We start from the raw sequence: 23,904 nt of genomic DNA on the forward strand, positions 1-23,904 counted from the left end.
TTACCTTTCTAACATTTCTGCAAAATCCAAAGATGTGAGATAATGGAATTGCACATGAAAAATTTCTATTATCTCCCGACAACGCTGATCGGCGTGTTGCAAATCCTAGGTTGTAAGTCGCACTAACACTTTTTAAAATATCAAAAGCAGCACCCGGTCTGTCTGCGTGTTCAAAATCAACTGGTTGTGGATCAGTAGCAGTATTCTGTGGGGTCTGTAACTTAATATACTGAACATGATCAGCGTTATCAGTAATATCCTTGGCAAACATCATTGTTGGACCGGCTGATCTTGTAAAGTCGTCAGAATATCTCGCTAGACCAATTATTGTTGTAGCAGCATCAACATCCTTCTGAATTGATTCAATATTTTTTCCATCAATCATGTATGTGGCGCTATCAAACAGTGCCATAATTCCGTTGTTGACAAAACCAACACGCAAATTGGCAGCATATGGCGTATTAGCTACAACATTCGTTACAAGTCTACCTTCTACTTCAATAAACGCCTCAGCGGGTAAAAAATATCTACTTGTATCGTGAACCTGTAATTCGATTCTCCCCCGCTGATTTGGTTGTATTGCGCCATAGGAATAAAATTGATAATCACGTACAGATTCATACTTAAGGACAGGTGCCTCCATATCAAATGCTGGGTCTGATTCGCGCTTGAACATTTTTATTATAATTACCATTTTTCAAATGGTGATCATCGTCGACGAAGACCGCTTCCTGCCATTAAATTCGTTGTTATATTTTTCTCTGCTTCTTCAGATATCGCCGCTAGTTTTTGATTTGCAGCTTGATTTATTATTTTACTGACATCTGCAGGCATCACCTCAGTACTTGGTAATTTTACTGGTGGTTGTCGTTTTCGTCGCAATAATCGTGCTAGTCTTTCTTTGATTGCCGAGAACGCCCTACCAGCAACATTGACAATTGCACCAGGAGCTTTATCACGAACAATATCAATGGCCTTCATTGATAATTGTTTTGCAACGGGTGCTACTTTTGGAGCTATCCTTGTAAATAATCCCTGAATAACATCACCAAGTCCATCTCCGTAAGAAGCTCTGTAGATTGGTAATCGTGAGTTTACCGCTCTGACCTGTGCAGGTTTGCGATGATTATTATGTATTATCATCTTATTTTTATTTACCATTTATCTAACAACTAGTCATCAACAAGTTCATCTATAAGTTCTCGGTAAACGCCGATATCCATGATACCACCTTGAAATAATCGCCGACAAATATCAGATGCTTCATTAATTAATTCTGGTGAATTATTTCCGGCACGTTTTCCTCCTATGAGAACTTCTAACCGTGACACGTCATTGATGATATTATCAGGACAAACAAAATCATCCCCCAGACCACTGCCAGTAGCACCCGGTACATCGTAAAATTCTTCTTCTGGAGATTGCGGTCGAAGAGGTTGTTGCTGCGGTGGTGGAAGTTGTTGCTGCGGTCGAGGAGGTTGTTGCTGCGGTCGAGGAGGTTGTTTTTTTCTGTTGCTGCGGTGATGGAGTTTGTTTTTTCTGTTGCTGCGGTGATGGAGAAGGTTGTATTTGTTGTTGTTTTTGTAGTTGATCAAAAAATAAATCTATTGCATTAATAAATGCAATATATCTAGTATCACCGCCTCTAGCCTGGTCAACATCATAATGTATACGAAATATCCACTTGTATCAATTTTCACGACTTATAGTATCATCGGCATACTAGGTTTTTAAAACTTCTTTTCGACGATCATAACTCCGTGCGGCATACTCAGCTAATTTATCTATATTTTTAATTTCCTTTATGTAATTAATATGTTTTTCATTAAATTTATCTTTTTTATCAACCCTTTCCTTGATTTGTTCTGTTCCTGTTTCTGGTACATGATCTTTCATCTCACCTATTTCACCAACAGGTTTAGGCTGATCCGCAGCTATATTAGTTGGAAGATTTCGTAAAATCTCCATTGTCTGTCTAGTTCTTCCTGCTATCTCCTCAGTCTGCGCTGCAGTTTGTTTTGATACCGGAAGAAGATCTTCTTTGATGACAGTTGTAACTTTCTCAGTAGCTGCAGTGACGGGTTTAAACAGTTTTTTAGTGTCATCTTCATACTCATTTTGTGTTTCTTGCTGCGCTTGCAGATTTTTTCTGAATGAGTCTCTGACAGGAAGAAATTTTTTAATTGCTTCTAATCGTTCTCGAGCTATTCTTGCAGTATGAGATTCCGAATGTATCTTTATTTTTTAATATAACAATCTTTTAATTAATATCAGCAGAAGGGGTGTAAATTTAATTAAAAAGATATCATTCATATAATGAACAACTGTGCGTGGCTGCGTCAAGGAACCACTAACAAATGTGATAAAAAATGCCGTGGAGAATGTTGCAAAAAACATAATTATCTTATAAAGAAAAATCCTCATGCTGGTCCACGAAGTTGTGTTGGATGTAACAACGGCGTTAGAGGATTATATCAGATTTGCAAAAATTGCGGTGGAGATCGATACAGAAGTTTGATGATATATTATAAACACAGAAAGAACATAAATCGAAAAATAGAAAAACCACCATCAGAACTTGAATATTACTTGAAGAACAAAACAAAAGATTCCCATGATTCAGATGAAGATTCCCATGATTCAGACGAGGAGAACGCGTTGAGAAATATTCATCAAACTTGATATGGTAGTAAAAATTTCTTTTGCAACATGATTAGCAGCAGAGAGGGTTCGTCTACAATTCTATTTGGGACAAACAATAATCGTAGACGTGGTATTGACCTCTATGAAGGGTCACTGTTTTTTTTGGTCCAAACACAAGGGTGACCACTCCCTTAAGTGGTCTGATCGCCCTCTCTGCTGCTACCCAACACGCACTCATGTTCAAAGATGAAATTCAGTCTGTCACAACTGAGGAAGGGTGTCAACCAAAGCGGTATGTGACGCCAGTATCAATTGATCGCCACTATGACGTCACATCTCCGTCCATGTACGAATGTCATAGAGAGGCAGGAGAGGCAAGAAACTCAGCAAGCCTGCCATGGATGTTGTGTACTCCCAGAAAAGCCAGCCCGAACTTATTTCAAATCTACTCCAGTTGTTACTAATGGACAATAAAAAATTCCAATAATATGGAAGCCACCTGTGCAATTAGATCAGATCCAACAAGTCTAAAAATTTCCTACTCCTTAACATATCTATATAAATCTGGTAAATAGTGTACATAGTAAATGCCCTAACTGTCCTATTTAACTAATATGTCTAAGCGACATATAAAAAGCTTGGTCACTACTGGGTAGTAAAAGTTTTAAGTTTTGATTTGGCGGTCCAAAGGATCAAGTTTGTGTTGATTTTATCAAAATGGGATACGAAGCAAAATGGTTCGCTGGATAAGAGGCCTTCTGCTTCTTTACATTTATTCGCAGTCCTTCTTTCCTCTCTGAGAATTTCGGGGAAGTGGTAACTGTGTAGCGAAGAAATGCAGTAGGCTGTTTCCACAAGCTGATGGACTGGGTAGTTTGTGTAGACCTCTTGATAGAATTAGAGAGAATTCTGACCACATAGTACCATTGCATCGGTCGGGGTTGGAATGAAACCAGAGCAAGCCAGGTGAGATATTTTGTCGCATTGATATAATGTCCCGCCTTTATGTCGTTCAACCTCAGCCCCATAGTTAAGGATGGGTGATACCTTCGAATCAAACAGATGAAACAATCCAGTTAAGGGTAATTTGCCACATTTTACAAGACTTTGCTTCGATACACGTATAGCCTTCAGCGCCTGAAAGGATAGAGATTTCTGGCACATATACCAATAGATTTGGAAGAAAATATGCATCCTAAACACTTGTCATATGATTCAGTCTTTACCTATATGACCATAGTATCACTTTTCGTAACGTCTGAGATAGCGACCTCTGCGAAATACAACCATTCTTGTTTTTTCCATATTCACTTTTAAATTTCACTAATCTAATATACATGCAGGACGATTAAAAGCTCAAGATTCGCATTTGCGTTGTTAAGGTGGAAAGACTCTTTGTTGCGCTTGGCTGTAGATGCCATTTCTTGATGAACTTCATCATATCGGCCAGATCCTTGTTCAGTACCCCCTCAAGCTCAGCAAATTAGTGACTTTGGTCCCGAGAGCAATATCATCAGCATACATGAACCTGCGTGACTGTGTTACAGGTAAGTCATTGATATAGACATTGAACAAACTTGGTGAAAGAACAGACACTTGTGGGAGTCCATTAGACTGACGCCTCCACGATCTGCAGCTCCCTCTCTGATGTGCACTCTGAAGCGCCTGTTGCGAAAGAACAGTTCAATAGTCTCAACAATCCGACGAGGCAAAACTCTGGAAATTTTCAAAACCAGACCTGCATGCTAGACCGTGTCATATGCCGCTGTTAGATCCAGAAACACAACTCCAGTTGTAAGGTTCCTCTGAAACCCATTTTCAACAAATGTAGTCAGGGCAAGGACTTGACAGCAAGTGCTATGGCCATGCCTGAAGCCTGCCTGCTCGACAGTTACGATATATTCTCCAAGTCAGGACATATTCTTTGGACAATCAGGCGCTCCAGTACCTTAAGACAGGCCAAAAGCAAGGAGATCGGCAGATAACTCGCCGCATTGTTGGGATCTTTGTCAGGCCTTGGGATCGCAATAATCTTTGCCTGGCGCCACAATGTCGGCATGCACTTTTCCCTAACAACCCGGGTGTAAAAAGTGCCAAGTCATTCCTTTACCTCCGGGTCAAGATGCTTCAAGAACTCAGGCAGGATGTTTTCATATCCTGCTACTTTGCCTAATTTGATGCAGCATAGCACCGTTTCAAGTTATGTTGATGTAAATGCCTCTGGAGTTTTTGACCTAGTTCATCTTACTTCCGACGGCAGTTTTGTCGCCACTCATCTCGTACTTGAGGTCGGTACTATTTCTCCAGGGGTGCTTTTGCCACTTGTAATAAGTGGTTAGTTACAGCATTTGGCTTGACAACAGCGTGAGCTTGAACTGGTGGTTGCTGAGCGGCGCCAAATCTTCGAATCAAGCTCCAGAATTTCTTGCTGGAGCACATAAAGTTGAATAATCCTGCTGTTTCCTCTCAGCGAATGAGTCTGGCAGCGTCCAGGGAATCGATCAGGTGATCTGCTATTTCTGGGTCTCCAGATGTTTCATATTCCTTGAGAAGAGTCTGACATTCTTTATCCAAACAGTGTGTATGGACTGGGCAGCGATCACGAGGAACAGACTGAGTGGCTGCCTTGTATATGGCTCTTTGGAAGTGGTAATAGGATTCCTTGATTGGGATGCAGATAGATGGTATGGTGACTATGCTACACTTCATTAGGGTGCCGCTGTACAGTTGCGTATTTTGCATAGGTTAGGATTTTAAAGAAAAAGAATTTCCCCGGTTTTCCTCACTGGTTATACTGGTTATTTAAGAAAGACCTTGTATATCTTAGGTATAATGCAAAGAACCTTTAATTCCCTTTATTTTGATGTATGATTGATGGGTGTACTATAGGTTATAGAGTATACAGCTTGGCCTTACTTCAAATGTGAACTTTTCAAAAAAGTGCTAGCTCTACTTGGTCATTTTCACTTCCTGAACTTCAGAGGTAAATTGCATAAAAAAATGAGTCGATAACACTTTTTTTACATTTTACATATTTGGTAATTCATTCATTGCACTTTCAGAAGCTGGTATTGTTTAGTCTGGCAAAATTCATTTTCCCTATTTTAATAGCTGCTATGTATAGTGTACTTTAGACTAATTCAGGCTGATTTTTTAACACAAGGGAGCAGTCATTTTAGTTAGCCATGTGCTTAAATCATGTAAAATTTCCAAAAGTACAATATCCAAAAGAAATATCATCCACATTACATTAATGAAGCATAGAGGTATGCCAACATTCTCTCCATTGTGCATGTTTTAAGTGCGAACTACTTCACCTTACATACGTCACTCTCTCTAAAGTACATATTAATTGGTGAGCGCCTCCAAAATGCCTTCGGCAGACATTCCGATTATGAAATACCGAACTGGTATAACATCATTGCTGATTGGTCAATTGCTGAAACTTGACAAATCAAACTTTATCTTCTTGCGCCATTCTGTCAAAGGTTCCAATATGGCCGTCAGAAATTGTCAAATTGTGCTTGAATAAATATCTATACTTTGAACCGAAATATTTTATTTGGAAAAGAAAGAACACCCCAGATTAGAAATGTCACTTTTATCAAGTTTCACATCTCAAGCTCCAAGGGCGTTTACAGGATTAGGTGTTGGCAAAACTGGTCTGATACAGTGTGTCCGCTGGAGAAAACCTCGATGGCTTCCGAAGGCCCCGAGTAAAATATTCAAGGTTAGAAAGCCAACACCTATTGATCCAGAAGAGGATGCAATGTTGAAGACACGTTTTTGTCATTACAGGACATCGGTGAGGGCTATTAGGTAATTATTTTTAGAGATGAAAACTAATAAAAACCTAGACCAACAAGTTGTTCTCCACCTTTTTTTTTTCGGAGACCAACATTTGGCTTAATATGTGCTGGAGCGTTAGGGTTTTGATCTCGCAGACTATCGGGTCGCTCCCTTGCAATTTATCGACTTAGTTCGGCCTCTATGCGTACGGTAAGTAAAATGCATCATCATTTATGCCATGTTATTATATCCTTCAAAGCACTAACTTTTTTATATATAGTATTAATCACTGTCAGAAGAGAATACCTACGTATTCATTGGTTATTAACCTAAAATGTACAGTTCTGGTTCATGCATGGAAAGCAGCATCACCCCAATATAAGCAATATCAGTTCTGTTCCAAGTAATAGTCATTGCCTTACATTGTAAGACATCGACCTAATATTTATGTGTTGGGGTTGGCACCATATTGCCTAAATAATGGTGTTATGTAGCGTTATCGTGGGTCAACTGACAGGGAAATGAGAGGCCACATTTTTATGAAGAACTTGTACACTTGGTTAGTCCTACAGTGTAAAATGCCTCCTAATTTTGTTTTTACGGTCACCTTCTACTGCCTCAATAATAGTGCTGTGGCATGTTCTGAGGTCAGCCAAAATCAGAATGAAAAGTAAAATATTCAGGAATATTTCGGACTTGGTGGTCCATATAAAAGCTTTTCTATAAAGTTAAAGTGATATTGCTTTAGACTTTACTTTACGTTATGATTTTTTCTAATAAATTCAAATTCTGACATAAGCAAATGGATATCTTTTCAAGTTCTGTTGACTTACATTTCAGCTAGCTGGTTTGCAATGAAAGCCATGAATGCAGAAAGCTGATTAAGCTGAAATTTATTTCTTCTATAATAAAAAAAATATATATTAATATAGAGTGTTTAGATAGCTTCATTTCATGCAAGATCCTTTTCATCCTTTTAATCAATATTGGCATTACTGGATGATTGTTAAAAAAGTCACATTAAATATTATAATATATTTAAAAAAATGACCTGTCTACCCTAATTTTAAAACCAGTACATTTGGAAACATATTTTTTTTGTTGGTCTGAGTTGTTTTCAAAATAAATTTTTCTATACTATATTTGAATATTGATCATATTTGCTATAATCTTTTTTTCATTGTCAATGAAGGATGCTGTATCCTTACATGGCACACCAAAATAAAGACACTGAAAATGGAAGTAATGTTAGATCAAATAATGTGGAAGACAGCTTTACTGTAAAATGAGGCTGAAAAGGTAAAGACATGTTATTTCACCTTGGACATTAGCACGAATTCTAGTGTTAATCACACCCAGCTAGTCCATCGGTCATTGCCAAAAACGATAAGTATTGCTGACCTTATTTAATCCTTTTTAGCTATGATAGATTAGGAGGGTTTGTGATAAACAATGAAAACAGCAGTTTCCTAAAATGTACAGATTGTGAAAGAAACATTGTTATGTTACAGACCATATACCGGACTAAAGTACTTCAGAGGTGCTCCAAGGATGTGTAATCATGTAATTTGTGCAAAATTTGTACAGATTTACACACTTGGAAAATGGTTATGCATGAGAACTCTTGCAAATTAATTTCAAGTTGCACATATGAAAATATATTATGTACAACTTTATTCAGCTGTTCACCCTTAAAGTGTTTGTAGAAATGGTATAAATATTATAGCACTTGTCACAATGTTTTCGTAACTCTTTACACATCTGGTTTCTTTGGCTTGACATAAAAGCTGGTTAAACTAAATTTTATGGCACATTGGGCACTGTGACAAGCATTGTCTAAGTTTGAACACCTTGCATCAAGAAAGTTTTACAAATGTGCATTTATAATACAGGATATATAGAAGATCCAAAATGGCTGAATCCCAGTGTTGTTTGGATGACAGTTAGTTCAGCAGATACTGTAATAATGGCAATTTATTTTTAAAGTTAAGAAGTATATCATAGTATAGGAGCTGGGAAAGTAGTAATGGAGTGATTGTGCCCCTTAAGTGTCATTAAATATGAATCTGGTGTATATGCTAGATGGACAAAAACAGGACATGCCAATCAACCCCTCATACCAATGGCATTTTGAAATGTAGAAAAGACAGACAAGTCAAATGAAAATACAGACAGTTTGAAAGTAGAGTACACTTTGTGTTTCTTTTCTTGTCACGTTTTGGCCCTGCATAGATCATGTGATACAAAACCATATACCCTATCAAAAGTAAAGATAAATATTTGATCTAAATACCTCTGTTTAAACAAGTAGACTATGGCATTAATGGACTTGAAATCCTGATACACTATACATGTACAACAATACGGAATAGTAAATCTGGCATAGTGGTCAATAGATTGCTAATTCAAGAAAGTTAAACTTTGGCATTGCTTATGTTAGTGAAAAATCTCATTTTTCAGCAACAGAGGTCTCTGAAACGCTTAATCACGCATATTTGGATGCCCAATATTTATCTGTGGCACATAAAATCACAGAGGCGGGAGTCCTCCGTATGCATGTAATAGGTGTGCGGAAAAATTCAAACACTTGCCAGTCCTGCTTCAGCCACTTGCTTTGTGGAAAAATGTGTTGATCAGTTAACTGTGCTGACATTTACAGTGTTAGAATTCAGTGGCTGAAAGTGAAAGACCTCTTGATGTACATGTTGCCATTATAAGTGTACATCAAAAGAATATGATGCAATAGCTAGGTGGCAAGTTCAAAGACTTTGACTGGTGGCCGGGTGGGAAAATGTACTGATACTTACAGTGATTGAATTAAGAGGCAGAAAGACCCAGAGATGTACATGTGGTCATTTATAAGAGTACATCAAATAAACAAGTTCAACTTTCATTATTGTGTTCATTTCCAAATGTAGCGGAATAAGCAGTGCACGTGTTATCAGAATCAAGACATGTTGAGACTTAGACAAAATGCCATTCGCAAATTTGGGTAAGTATTTTAGGGTTAAATGGCAAACTTAAGAAGATTGTAACAAGGTTCGGAAGAGTGCTAAAATTGATAGTTTGGATGGGACAGTAGCTAAGTGTAAGAAAGTGTGTTCTGTCTAGCTTAGTGTTTGGAATAAGTCCTTACTTGGATTAACAAAATACAGTCCCACTCTGATAGACAAACAAGAGCTATGTCTGTTATAAAGAATGCTGAAATTAAACTCAGTGGCAACCAATAGTTCCTTCATAGTTTTTTTTGGGAGGGCCAGGGGTCATGCTACCAGGCAAAGTGGCGTGACTATGTCGCCTAAAAAACGCAAATTTTGCCCTCTTCTTTTAGAAAAGTGAAAACAACTTTGCCCTGTGATTTTGGAAGAGGTACATTGACTGATCATACTTTTTTAGATGCCCCCTCATCATAACCCAGTTAGTTCTAGTGTGGTAGCGAAATGAATTCAAGACACCAGTAGCTAGGTCTAGTTTTGATATCAATTACATTGACAAACAGACTCTTTATGTGCTTTGATAGCTGATTGACCATTAACTCTTTCCCCGAGTGGCCGAGTGGTCTAAAGCGCTCTTAGTTACGGATCACTGCCATCTCACCTCTGTCTGCGGCGGTTCAAGTCTCGGATTCAGCCAATGTGGGTATGTGAGAAAGCTTGCCAGTAGCTTCTCGTGGGTCGGTGGTTCTTTCCGGGGGTTTTCTCAGGTTCTTCCTCCACGATTAATACTGGCCGTCATGTGTAGCCTATCGTGTGCTGAAAAATGGCGTTAAACCCCACAACAACAACAACAACAACTTTCCTAAGGTAGCAATTTTCACTGCCCTATTTTTCGCATGTTTCCTTTGATGATAAAAATATGCAAACTTGTGTTTCAAAACTTTAACAATAATGATTAAATAGCAATTTGTGTTTTAAGATCAGAATCGGTGATCTGGATATTACCTCATATACACTATTTTGTCATAAAATTAATTTGAAACTGTAAGTGAACCAGTAGCCTAACGGAAGATAATGGTGGATATCACCAAGTATGGGATGTAACAGTTTATTAAATTGTTTTCGTAAATCATCGTTCAAATATATTTAGAAAAATATATAATTCATTGAAATTAAAGCCTGTGTGTTATTTTATTAAAGATTTAACTTTAAAATGCAAATTATGTAGATCATAAACGTATGGTACAATGCTATGTTGTGGAATTTGCGTGATGCACTGTAAGGTCCAAGTTGTCTTTTAACTTGACACATGTTTGTAAAAATACGGAAAAAAGAAACAAAGCAGATACTATTTAACCATTGCCTAAAAATAGACAAATAAATAAACCATAAATTTGCAATCCTGTCAGTGCATGTGTATGTATATATATATATATATATATATATATATATATATATATATATATATAAAATTTCTTGCTTTGCGTCCACTTCTCCCTGCTGAGCTCTCACTTCTCCCTGTTCTGTCCAAAAGGAGAAGTCACTTCTCCCTAAAATTCAAGTCTAGCTTGACCCCTGGTGGGACTGCAACTTTTGCAGGTGGGACTCCTATTTTTACCAAAATGGGAGTCCTGGGCTCCTAGTTTCAAAATCCTAGTGAGACCTCTGAGCAAAATTATATAAAAGACAATACCTGGGAGCTGTGAAAGGGAGTTCTCAGTACAGATCAATATTCATACACAGATAACAAACATATTAGGTGAGAAACAATGAACAGTTTAATGCTTATGCAGTTAGAAACAACAGCTTTTAAAGATTTTGGTTTGAATAGGGAGCTTACAGAGAGGATTAGGAAAAAAGAGATGGATATTGAAGTGTTATGTAAATATTGGACTATGGGCATTTCCCCCTCTCCCTCAGTTTTGTTCTACTTCCCACCCTCATTAAGATAAAATCGTGGGAGCATCTCTGAAACAGACATTTTGTTCAAATTAACCATTCCTTTATCAAAGGGAGTAGTCATAGATTTACATAGCCAGTTCAGAGGTTTATGGTTTCTTTGAATTATGTCAGAGTAGCCTTTGGATGGGTAGTCCTGTTCATAGGATGTATACATTGATAAGGATTAACTATTGAATGTCACTTTTGCAACTTATTTACACTTATTGTTAAACACATCTGGCTTCATAGAGTCTGGTTACATAAAATATCAAGGAGATCATAAGGAAATTTTAATGTCACATATGACATTGAAATACCAGATGCACTAGCTACTGTCTTTGATGTTTTCATAACACCTTTCATCATATATCCCTTCTCTTTCATAGTTTTACGTTGCAGAATGTGCAAATGTTCTGGGCTGCAATTTGAATTTCTATAAAATGCACTTTTTTGTTGATTTGTACTTCCCAAAGTGGCAAGTGAATTTTTCATTTGTGCATCTTTGCACCATGTGCAAAATGCATTTTTCTGTCCGTAATTTTTCATAGATGCTTCCATCCAAGGAAACTTTTTCTTGTGCAAAAGGCTTGCATTTTTGTGTGCATTTGGAAGGTATATCTTCTTTCCATCTAATACTGACCTGTTCATTTTCAATGAGTAAGATTTAGTCCTATGCCGACTTTTCCAAGAGAAGTAAGTCAAACAATACATCTGATCCATTATATTTATATGTAATACAGTAGAACCTGTCTTGAAAGACCACCCCTTCTGCCAAAAAAATAATGATCTCTCATAACAGGTCATAACACTATATAATCAATAAATCTGTACATGGAGAATCTGGTCTCTCAAGACAGGTGGTCTCTCATAGCAGTGGTTTCTCAAGACAGGTTTTACTATACATACTTAAATTTGACAACCAAATTTGATACAACTTGGTGTTGCACAGTCAATAATAGAACAATGTACAAAGTATAACAATAAAATATGAAATAATTCACTTATATGGCAGAAGCATGACCAGTTATATAGAAAATCACAAGGCTCTCATTACTCTAAGGTTAAATATGCATGAAATTCTCAAAGGATGCACAGCTGCTCTGTGTAACGAGTCCCGGTGAGGTGCCTCATTTTCCCAATTTATCATCTTTTCATAACATTATTATTTGATAAAATCAAATGCACAAGTACCACATAGACAAAGGATATATTTAATTTATATTATCTAAATTATTACCATGCATTTGACTGGTGTTTTGTTTATTTCCATCCTTCTCCCTCAGCAACCCATGACACACACAGTCATCTAATTGTTTATTCTCTCTGTTCCATGGTGCAGTATAGAATGCAGTTTTCAGTTATGGACCACAGCTTACCATGCTATAGCAAGGGGGAGTTGTTTTTAGTCACAAGGCTTACAGACAGAACCAAACCCTAAGCTGCTTGATAAGTTTTATATTTATCTTGACATATCTGTTGTTTCAGACAATGTTGATTAAAAGTGTCTGTAGTTACATAGTATGCTGCAATAATGAAATCATTTTAGAGTAGAAGTATGAAATTCTCTTGCATTCTTATTATTTCTCTATGCAGATCTTTTCTACTTAAAGAAGACATAGCTAAAATGAACAAAGCAGCCGTAACTGAGGAAGAGAAGCAGCGATTAACCCAGCAGGAATGGGAATGGATGGTTGCAGAGAATTACAAGTGGAATCAAACAACAGCAGTTGTAAGGTATAATGGGGGGGGGGGGGGGCTTGCAGGGTTGGCACTGGCTTTAAAAAGTTGTCTCTAAAAAAACTGCCAACCTCAATATTTTCGTAATGCAATACTATCTGTTTATCTCAACATCCCTATACCAAAGTACCATGTTTGCTGGCCTATAGGTCGATGCGGAGTATAAGTCAAATCAGCAGAAATGGCAAATCTTCCATCCTTCATCCACATATAAGTCGATGTTGAGGATAAGACGAGGCCAGATCAATACCTCGGATTGTGTTTTTCACTTCTTTCCACACAGCATCGCAACTTTTATCCTATCTGTAACTCTGTAACCTTTCCAGTCAGGATCATTAAATGTAACTAAAAGTACCTAATTTGTTTCACATAAAGTATTTTAAATTTATCATGTACTTTTAGCTACATATAATGACGCTGACCTGAGAATTTATAGTTACATATAAGATGAAACTTGCGATGCTGTGTGGAATTAAATTATAATAACTTCTGGTTTCATAATTATTACAAGCATCACTGTATGCTATTTTAGAATACCAGCAATAGGGAAATTGCATCATTAATACTAAAACCCTTTTATCATATTTTTTTGTTTGTTTTCTTTGGGGGGTGAGATACAGAGAGAAGGATGCATTTGCGTTCCATTGCGTTTTTCTTCTTGCACCTTGTGATCAAAATAAAATATGGTCCGATATATGTGTGAGAGAGAGAGAGTTCAGCTCTTCGTGTGTGGGGGGTGGTTTTTTTTTTTACCTCGTGTTGCTGAAGGTTTTATCAAAGAGAGTAAACATTAATAAATGAACAGTAAACATTAATAAATGAAACAGTAAATGTAAACTTTGAAAATACATACCATACTCGTTCAGGGTTTAAATATTGAATATAGTTATATCCATATAGTCTCCATTAGGTTAAATCCCTAGAATGACCATTTTACATGCTGTAATAATTTTCTTTGCAAGTATAACGACCTCTCTATTCCCAACAGATAAGAACTAATAGAAATGTTCCCAATCAGACCTCCAATATGGCCACCACAGTGGTTATCTTGTAATGCTACTTGTTAGTGCTACTTCTTATGAATGGATTGTCACATCAACATGGGATTTTCATTAAAAGACTCCCAATAATACTAAGTTGTTCCAAAATGAAAATTATGCTGAGCTGGTATCCAATATGTTATTACTATTTCTTCTGATCATAAAGTCTTATCAACATGAGATTTTCACTAGAAGACTCTTTATGATGTCTAGTTGGCCTAAATTAAAATGGTGCTGATGTAACATCTAATGTAGCTGTCATGGCATCCATCACAAACATCTTGCTATGGCTACTCCTGCTGAATGGAATGTCATATTGACAATGGGCTTTCACTAAAAGACTTCTGCTGTCTAGTGCTCCCAAATGAAGATAGTGCCATTTAGAGTAAATGTACATAGTACCATTTGATAGATAGTCTTGTCAGCATGAGGTTTTCTTAAAAACATATGTCATATCCTATTGGACCTAAAAGCAGAATGGTGATGATATGACATCAAATATGGCCACCATTGCAGATATCTTGAACATGGTGCTCTTGCTACTACTTTTTGATGGAAAGTCATACCAGGATGGGATGTTCATCAAGAGACTCGTGTGATATGAAGTTGGACTTAAATGAAAATAGTGATTATTTGTCATCCAAATAGCCATCATCTTGAAAATATTTTCTTTGTCCAATTGCAAGTATTATTGTGATGTGTTTTATTTTCTTCACCAAAAGACTTCTTATGATATTTAGTTGGTTCTAAATTAAAAATGTGCTTTTCTGATCTTCAGTATGGTGCCATGGTACCAATTTTGAAAATCTAGTTATTGCTGCTTCTTGATGGATGGTCCTATTGATATGGGGCTTCACTAAAAGCCTTTTGTGATGTTTACTTGGTCCTAAATGTAAATGGTGCCATTTGGACAGCCATTATGGCCACCACAGCAGACATTTTGAAAATCTTGTCATCACTACTCCACTTGAATAATTGCTTTGTATTTACATGGGGGTTTCACCAAAACATGTCTAATGATGTCTAGTTTGTCTTAAATTAAAATGGTGCCCATCTTTTGTTCAATATGAGTGCCACGTAGTTTTAAACTCTTGTTGTTGCTTTAAAAAAGCACAGAGTTGTCTTTCTTTGAATTCCTGTAAGTTCTGTTCAGTCAGTAGACCACCGGTCCTTGTTTATTTGTATATAATAATAATAATAATAATAATAATGAGGACTTTGTATAGTGCCTAATCTTTAGAAGCTCTAAGCACTTTGCAACATTAGACAACGCCTATAAGATAAAAAAAATAATGATATGATTACAGAAACAAACACCATGAAATTAGAGAACATAAAAAAACATTCTGAGAATATTTAAGGTAGGAAACATTATTAGGTCTTTAAGTTTGTTCTTGTAGTCGAAATAAGTGAGTTTTGAGAGCACTCTTGAATGGGATCACTGTGTCTTTGTGTGTAAGTTCAGTAGGCAATTCATTCCACGTTGCTTGGCCCTGGTATGCAAAAGAATGCTGTCCATATGACTTTGTTTTCATAGTGGGAATTATGAGTATACAATTGTCAGAAGAGGAGCGTAAGTATCTTGCTGTTGTGTACACATGGGTGAGGTCAGATAGGTATGTTGGACTAGAGTCCGACAGTGAAACCTAGCACAGAGAACAAATTTTGTGTTTGATTCTGGATCGAATGGATAGCCAGTGTAGGATACAGAGCAGCAGGGAGATGTGCTCTGATCGTGGTACTCTAAGCATGATCCGAGCAGCTGTGTTTTGAACTTTTTGAAGTTTCTGGAGTAGATATTGAGATGAACCAGACAGAATTGAGTTACAATAGTCCAGTCTTGAAAGTACTAATGAACACACAAGTGTTTTAGTGGCATCAACTGAAAGATATTTGCGAATTGAGCTGATGCATCTCAGCTCAAGATATGCAGCCTTGCATATGTTCATGACATGTTTGGTGCAGTGTGAGAGTACTGTCCAGAGTATTGTGCATTATTTTATTGCATTTCAGATTTTCAGTGCAATTATTCCTAAATTATTTAGAATGCATTTTTTGTATTTCTAGCTTATATAGTAATAATAAGAACAATTCCACAATATGCATTTCTTCTTAAATACCATCAGATGTAACTACCAAAAGTAAATGAACCCATTGTCTGAGAGAAAAATAAACAAGCTGTGACATAATTTTAATGTGGTCATAAATTAAACCTATATCAGTAAACTTAACTTTTAATATCCTGGACAAAACTATGCATTTTAATTATGCCTTTTGTAATTTTTGTTTGTCATGCTATGGTAAATAGGTAACATCAGCACCATGCAAAGTTTGGGAGATACTTTACACAGATTGTGTTAACACAACCAGTGCCAATTCTGCTTGTGCTGGTTATTATTATTATTATTATTATTATTATTGCATTCTCTTCTGTGTAAAATATTAATAAGCAATTTGTCAAGTATAGTTTACACAAATCTGATGTTCCACAGTTTTAGACATGGCCAAGTCAATATTTTGTTAAAGGAGACTAAATCTGAAAATGGTATAAGTAAGGATTAGTTCCTGCTACATGCAGAACATATAATCACTAAACTACATGCTACATAAGTGTAAAAACATACACATGACTATAGTAGTGTTTCTTATACTTAAAATACTTGCAGCTCTGTGGTGCAAATGAGAAGTGTAGATCTGATTATTGATACACATGCTGACATTCAATTTAAAACATTCTGGGAACAAAAGCATGTTTTGTTGACATAAATATTTTTGTTTTGCTTGAAATCTCATGTGTCATTGACTCTAAGTGAAATTACGGATGTTAGTGAAATATTTCATGGAAAGTTAAGATATAAAGTTATAGAGACGGTGAATTGGGTTCAGGTTAAAAAGCCATTAGCATGGGAGTTTGGCAAATCATTCCCATTATTTTCAGAGTGATTTATTTTCTTTCTGTCATCCCCCACCAATCTGACAATTATGGTGGATGAATCAAATTGAAAGACTTTAACAATGTTTTCTTCCAGGGAGGCACGACAGAGGATAGAAGAACTTCAGCGTAAAGATTTGCAGGAAAGAATTGTGAAACGAGATGAGGAAGAACGCCTTAAGTTGCTGATAGAAGCCGAGCAAAAAGTCTTACGAGAAAAGGTGAAATAAATTGGATTTGCGCGTGTTGATATTAGTATAATAATGACTAATTACCTTGCCACGTTAACTTTAATTCCTATATTTATTGATGCAGACTGTACTGCAAACAGTGTATATACAGATCTAGTATTTCATAATAGCTGGCAGTTCATGGTCTAGGTCATTAATTCTAGTACAAAAATGAGCAGTGTGGACTCAGGTTTCTTGGTGTATTATTTGTTGCAATATCTGCATCCAGAGTTCTCAAAAATGATTAATCAAGTGTATTTAGATGCAGATCTTTTATGTGGGACAAAGAAAATCACTTTATACACAGGAGTCCTCCTTTCACATGCAATAGTTGGATGGCCAATTCAAAGGCTTGCCTTTTCTGCTTCAACAACCTGCTGAGTGGGAAATTATGTTGCTCAGTTAATCATTTTAGCTGTGCTGATAATTACAATGAGAACTTTGTAGCTGTAAGACACCACCCCACCCCACCCCCACCCACCCCACCCCGGACGTACATATTGCCATTGGAAGAGTACATAAGAAGAACACGACACAATAGCTGGGTGGCAAGATCAAAGACTTTAGCTGCTGAGTGTTGGGAAAATGTGCTAACATATACAGTGACTGAATTCAGAAGCAGAAAGGCCCAGTGATGTACATGTAGTCATTAAAAGAGTACATCAATGAACAACTTTAGCTTTTATTATTGTGTTTGTTTCCATGTGTAGCCAAATAAGTAGTGCATGTAACCTCGAAATCAAGATACACTGAGACTTTGACAAGATGCTGTTGCAAATTTGGATATGTATTATTGGGTTAGATGGCAAAATTGGCGAAGATTATGATGAGATTCAGAAGAGTGCTAAGGTTGCTAGAACTGATAGTTCACATGGAACAGAAGCCAGATGTAAGAAAGTGTGTGATGCCTAGCTTGGTACATGGAATAAGACCTTTCCTTGGCCTGACATAATTGTCTCACTCCAATGGACAAATGAGAGCTATATGTCATTAGTGTAAAGAAGTTAGAAAATTAAATTCAGTGGCAACAACTGGTTCTTCTCATCTGGACATTTAGCTACTTCATGTATGCCCAATATGCTTCTGTGAGGGATTGCAACTATTGCTGGTGGGACTCTTATTTTATTTTACCCAAAATAAAAGTCCTGGACTCTTAGTTTTAAAATCCTAACAAGACCTCTGCTACATCTAAAGTGTAGACCCTGATTTTCTGGTGCAATGTGTGATGGGAGATCTGGGTCTGCACTTTATTTTACTTGGGATTTCCTAAGTTCCTGGTGCAGTTTGTGATGAGTAAACTTGGTCTGTATATAAACCTTAATTTCCTGAAGAACTGTGTGATGGGACAGCTGGGTCTTCATATAAACCTTCATTTGTTTGAGTATTGTGTGATGTGAGAGCTGGATCTACATATAAACCATGGTTTGCTGGAGGATTGTGTGATGTGAGGACTGGATCTCCATATAAACCATGATTTGCTGGAGTATTGTGTGATGTGAGAGCTGGATCTCCATATAAACCATGATTTGCTGGAGTATTGTGTGATGTGAGAGCTGGATCTCCATATAAACCATGATTTGCTGGAGTATTGTGTGATGTGAGAGCTGGATCTCCATATAAACCATGTTTTGCTGGAGTATTGTGTGATGTGAGAGCTGGATCTACATATAAACCATGTTTTGCTGGAGTATTGTGTGATGTGAGAGCTGGATCTACATATAAACCATGATTTGCTGGAGTATTGTGTGATGTGAAAGCTGGATCTACATATAAACCATGATTTGCTGGAGTATTGTGTGATGTGAGAGCTGGATCTCCATATAAACCATGATTTGCTTGAGTATTGTGTGATGTGAGAGCTGGATCTACATATAAACCATGATTTGCTGGAGTATTGTGTGATGGGATAGCTGGGTTCACTGTTTGTGATCTGAAACACGTTACATACAAGGCCAAAAAGGAATTTGTTTCTTATTGTACTGGTTTTAAAATTATAGTAAGTAGGTAGGATAGTATGATTTTTCAGCGTTATATATATTATAATGATTAGTATAAATAATGTACTAAGAGCTTTAAGTAATGGGCTAATCCAGCTCCATTAGATGCACAAATCAATTTTCAAGAATATTTTCCAGCTAGAGATACACATATTTGTTTTGTTGCCAAAGTAAATATATCATATCCTGTTTGCAACACTATGATTTCAGTCACATTTCAGCAGATCATATATGTGAATCGTACACTGATTCTGTAAATGTGTAGCAACGGTTTGCAGCATCTTAAGTTTTTACCCTGTATATGCAAATGGTTGAAGAGTGTTTCTTGGACATCATTTGCAGATGTTCATACTTTATTGATCAGGCAACATAATGCATTTATTTGTGCAAACATAATCAGCATTATCCTCCAAACAACTTTTTACAGCTCAGTCCAAAGAGTGCATAACCAAGGTTGATTTCTCCAAAGCAACCTTTATTCTCAATAATAGTTTACACAGTATAAATGCTTTTTGAAATAAAAAAGATAGGACCTAATGTTATCTAATGCTTTTAGCAAAGTCATCATTGCCAGTGGAATTTTCAAATAAAATTTACAGATAATTCATTTAATTTAGAAAATTCTTCACTCTGATTTATTGTCTGTAACTGGAAATTTCTCATTTTGTAATAACTTTATTTTGCATCTTCCATCTTTACATACTGGGAATGACTTTATTTTCATGGGTATAAAATTGTATAGTTTGGTTAGAAAAACATTCATGGGTACTTAATTTTGTGGATTTGTAATTTCAAGAAATGAAAGAAAACTGAAATATTGAGTGGCAGTGCATAAGTCTAGAAAGAGTATACCAACATTCAAGATTATACCATGCATTAGTAATTGAAGAGGTAATGAAATAGGTCTATCCTTAATATGATGGTCGATAGAAAATGGGTGAGCAATGTGCAGCATATTATTGGATATTGGTGAGTGTTGGTTCATTTTTCAGGGATTGTCCTGGGCTTCACCAATGTCACAAATTGCAATTTTTTTTTCCTTATTGGTGACAAAAATATCCCATCTGGCGATTTATTTTGGCGACATACTTTTTGGTTATTTAATTTGTACATACAATCATGGATTTGGACTGGATAAATTAAAACGCAGAACGAAAGGAAGCCACAAACTTGACTAAGCAATGCATTGGAATCAATCAGTTACACAAACGATCCTTTGTTCTTATTGACAACCCCATCTTTACAGTGCATTGTTACATCATAATCTGCTTATGCTGACATCTGGGCTGAGTACTGTATGCTGCGATACAGTCAATCATGCTACCGCACTATACCTGCAACTGACCGACTTCTGAAGATGTGAATAGAACAGATACAATTAATTGTATGGCTAATCCTTCTGTTTTTTTTTTTATACATATACCAATACAATAGTTTTGCTGAACCTTCATAGAAAACTGATAACCTCTGAAGTACTGACTACTGTGTATAAATACAAAGCAAATGGAAAAAATCTCAATCACAATTACATCTGTCGCCAGTGCAGCATTTTACTCATTGATCTTTTCCTTTTGCCATCAGTCCTGTGTTACAGCTGCAGAGACTTAAACTCCGCAACAAGAAATAGCAAAAAAAAACAGTTTTGCATAATTAATAATAATTATTTATTTCTCAAAATACAGGAGTGAAAGAATTCCTAAATTGGGTGTGAATTTATGCTTATATATACGGTCCAATATTGCCAGGTGTTGACCCATGTAAGTTTCATTCGTGGGAATGGAGATCCTATTTTTCTTGTCGAGAAAATATATACAGCATTCAGTGATCATTCTTGGGATTTAGGAAGCAATTCGCTACAAGCTTTGTGAAGCTAGCCATAAAAGGGGGGATGGGCTGCTGAGAGACTACTGTTGTCACCTGTCAGCACTGTGGACTGTGAACGTGGATTCAGTAAGATGAACCTCATAAAAACTGACATCAGAAATAAGCTCTGCATCTCATCTCTCGAGAATTTAATGAGAATCAGCATGTACAGATGTGAAAAATTAGACTTTGAAACTGCATTAAACAAGTGGGCAGCCCTAAAATCGCGACGGATCTTCATGTAACACTTTGTAACATTTTGTTAATGCTTGTTGTAATTAAAGTATTAACTAACCCATATTTTGTAATTTTCATTGCCTGTTACATTAATAGACTAAATTAACACTTGGAAAAATATACACTACTTTTTTTGGCGACACTTTTTGAAAATTGGCGACAAAATATTGAGGTTGGCGATTTTTTTGGCAACAGCTTTTTAAAAACCAGGACCATCCCTGTTTTTACTTTGTTTTTTATATATACCATTGTGACTCTAAAGTTTTGGTCCAGCTTAACCACAAAAGTCATGAAACTTTGTAATGCACAATTTTAAAGTGATTCACAAAGTTTCAAAAAAATGTCTTAGAGTTGGTTGTCTCTAGTTCAAAATTTATTTCACTCATTACAATAACTAGAAACAATTTTTGTTAGAAGTTGATACAGTGAAGTTAATAACTGTAGTCAAATTTCAGATTATACCTGTTACTTTGACCTTGTATGTCCGACCTTGCCCCCAATATGTTTTAGAATTGTCCATCAAGGGACATAATCCACCATGGGGAGCATCTGCAGCAGCAAGAAGAAAATTGCGATTCACAAGTATCTCTTGACAATGGCATTACCCATAAGGTGACCTGATCCACTGTGAGAAGTATCTATAGCAACAGGAAGGAAATGGTCACTGCCAAATGTTTATGATCTGCTCATATTTAAGTGCAAAATCATTTTGAAATGTGATCAGATGATATGAATATGGGATAAAAACGGAAAGCATTGGGTTTCAGGGATGTAATTTTCCTTAAGCAGTTGAGATAAAGACAAAATACAGGCTTGATTGAACTACTATAGTCACCAATGTCAGAGATCAGAACTGGAGACATCCCTCTTTATCTTACAATATCTGTTAATGAACTAATGGCAACACTTTTTAGGGATGGGTTATAACAAACAGAGGTAATTAACACCTATTGAGTTTGCTTGGAGATGCTCCTAATGTAATGTCATATAAAGCACTGCAGCAGATGGCAGCAATGTGCAGTGTGGAGAAAATGTACTATGAATAGTATCTTGACATTAACAGCAGGATCACTGTACCATATTGGACAGGGGAGAATCCTCTTACTTGCTCAGGGAAAGCTGGTTATATATCTTGGATGACGTTATTTTCATAGACCATTGTTGTTTATTTGCAAAGGAAAGTATGTCATTTTCTTGACTCTGACACGAAATAGGACCTGGCAAAATTATGTTATTTGTAATGAAAGGACATTATATTAATTTCTATATATTAACGTAATGTTGCTTGATACATACAAATTTGCCAGATCTGGTGACACTATGTTCCACAATTATTTCTGCATTGAGAAGGATTGGGACATGCACATAAAAGGATCAAGTCATTTCAGGTATATTGCCAATTGATGCAAAATTTTCATTTCACCTCTCATTGCAAATAATGAGTCAGAAACAACAAATATTCTTTTTGAAGTAAATGTCATGTTTGTGTGGTTGTAATTTGCATTACCTAAATCTGAATCTTATTCAGGGGGTACAGTGTCAAATGTCACCAATGTATGATGAGGACTGTCCCACTAAAATGTACTATGGATCCAATGAAGGTACTTTCTTGAGTATTAGTCATTCATAGATGCAATTTCAAAATTTGGTGTTATATTTTATGTGAACTCTGTAGGTAATCAGAGTACGCTGGCTTCAGTATTTTTTAAACTGCCTTCCCTGGGTGCCATGTATATTTAGACAGGTCAGTTTCAGATGGTGAATCCAGAACATTAGTTTCATTTATCTAGATATGATGCAAATACTTCAAAGGAAATAATTATATATAAAATGTTTATAAGAGATCATTCCCTTGTGATTGACAAATTATCTATCCATTCCTTTTTATTTCCAGGAGGCTGCCGCAACATTCATCACTCCGGAAAACCTGGATATAGAAATAGAGAGAGTTTTGAATACAAGGACAGACTATGAATTTGCAATCACAGAAAAAGGTCTCAAAGTAGTGACCAATACTGAGCAAGAAAAAGTGAGCAAGAGCAGCAAGAACTGATATGAAAATATCAACTATGGATTGTCAGAATCACATCATTATAGCATTTTTCAGCATTCAGCCACAGAAGATAATGGCATTGCTTGAAATATGGTCCCTTTTATGATAGCATTGGTTGGCATCATAGGTTTATCAATGACATGCAGTTTTATCTTTTTTTAAAAAAAGAGCATTCTGATAAATAAAATCATGTTCATGACTGTTTTTAAATAAAGCATTTCTACTGAAATTCATTTTGATGACTTAACAGGAAAATTATTTTGTAACATATCTTTAATACACAGCAGTTCACTTTCCATTGTTGGCATGAACAGTTCATTATGGTTTTAGTTAAAGATTTTGAGTATCGCATTGACTGTGGGCATAACATGCAGGCCTTGAGTAGTGCAGTAACATTTTCAGTGTCATTGGCAGTGTCAACAATGTTAGGGTCCTGTGTTCACATTTTATCAAAGTTGTATGTCTTCTGCATCAGTTGAAACCTTGATATAATTATTGTCCATCTA

At 36.3% G+C, this 23,904-nt stretch overlaps 1 protein-coding gene across 1 annotated transcript; it reads left to right on the forward strand.

Moving 5' to 3' along the window:
* Positions 1-6,107: 6,107 nt before the first annotated feature.
* LOC149795826 (small ribosomal subunit protein mS26-like) lies at positions 6,108-23,631 on the forward strand. The gene is made up of 4 exons (XM_089965727.1): positions 6,108-6,462; positions 12,903-13,043; positions 17,116-17,239; positions 23,240-23,631. The coding sequence occupies exons 1-4, from the start codon at positions 6,236-6,238 to the stop codon at positions 23,396-23,398; spliced, it is 651 nt and encodes a 216-aa protein (XP_089821853.1). The 5' UTR covers positions 6,108-6,235; the 3' UTR covers positions 23,399-23,631.
* The last annotated feature ends 273 nt before the right edge of the window (positions 23,632-23,904 follow it).

This window comes from Sinohyriopsis cumingii, chromosome 7, assembly GCF_028554795.1.
Source record: "Sinohyriopsis cumingii isolate HCF-2022 chromosome 7, ASM2855479v2, whole genome shotgun sequence".
Classification (NCBI taxonomy): Eukaryota; Metazoa; Mollusca; class Bivalvia; order Unionida; family Unionidae; genus Sinohyriopsis; species Sinohyriopsis cumingii.

What these genes read in the sequence shown, in the direction of transcription:
- LOC149795826 (XM_089965727.1), top strand. Translation starts at nt 6,236, where the DNA reads ATGTCACTTTTATCAAGTTTCACATCTCAAGCTCCAAGGGCGTTTACA. An exon ending in CAAACAACAGCAGTTGTAAG is followed by an intron (nt 13,044 to 17,115) that starts GTATAATGGGGG and finishes GTTTTCTTCCAG; the next exon opens with GGAGGCACGACAGAGGATAG. An exon ending in AAAAAGTCTTACGAGAAAAG is followed by an intron (nt 17,240 to 23,239) that starts GTGAAATAAATT and finishes TTTTATTTCCAG; the next exon opens with GAGGCTGCCGCAACATTCAT.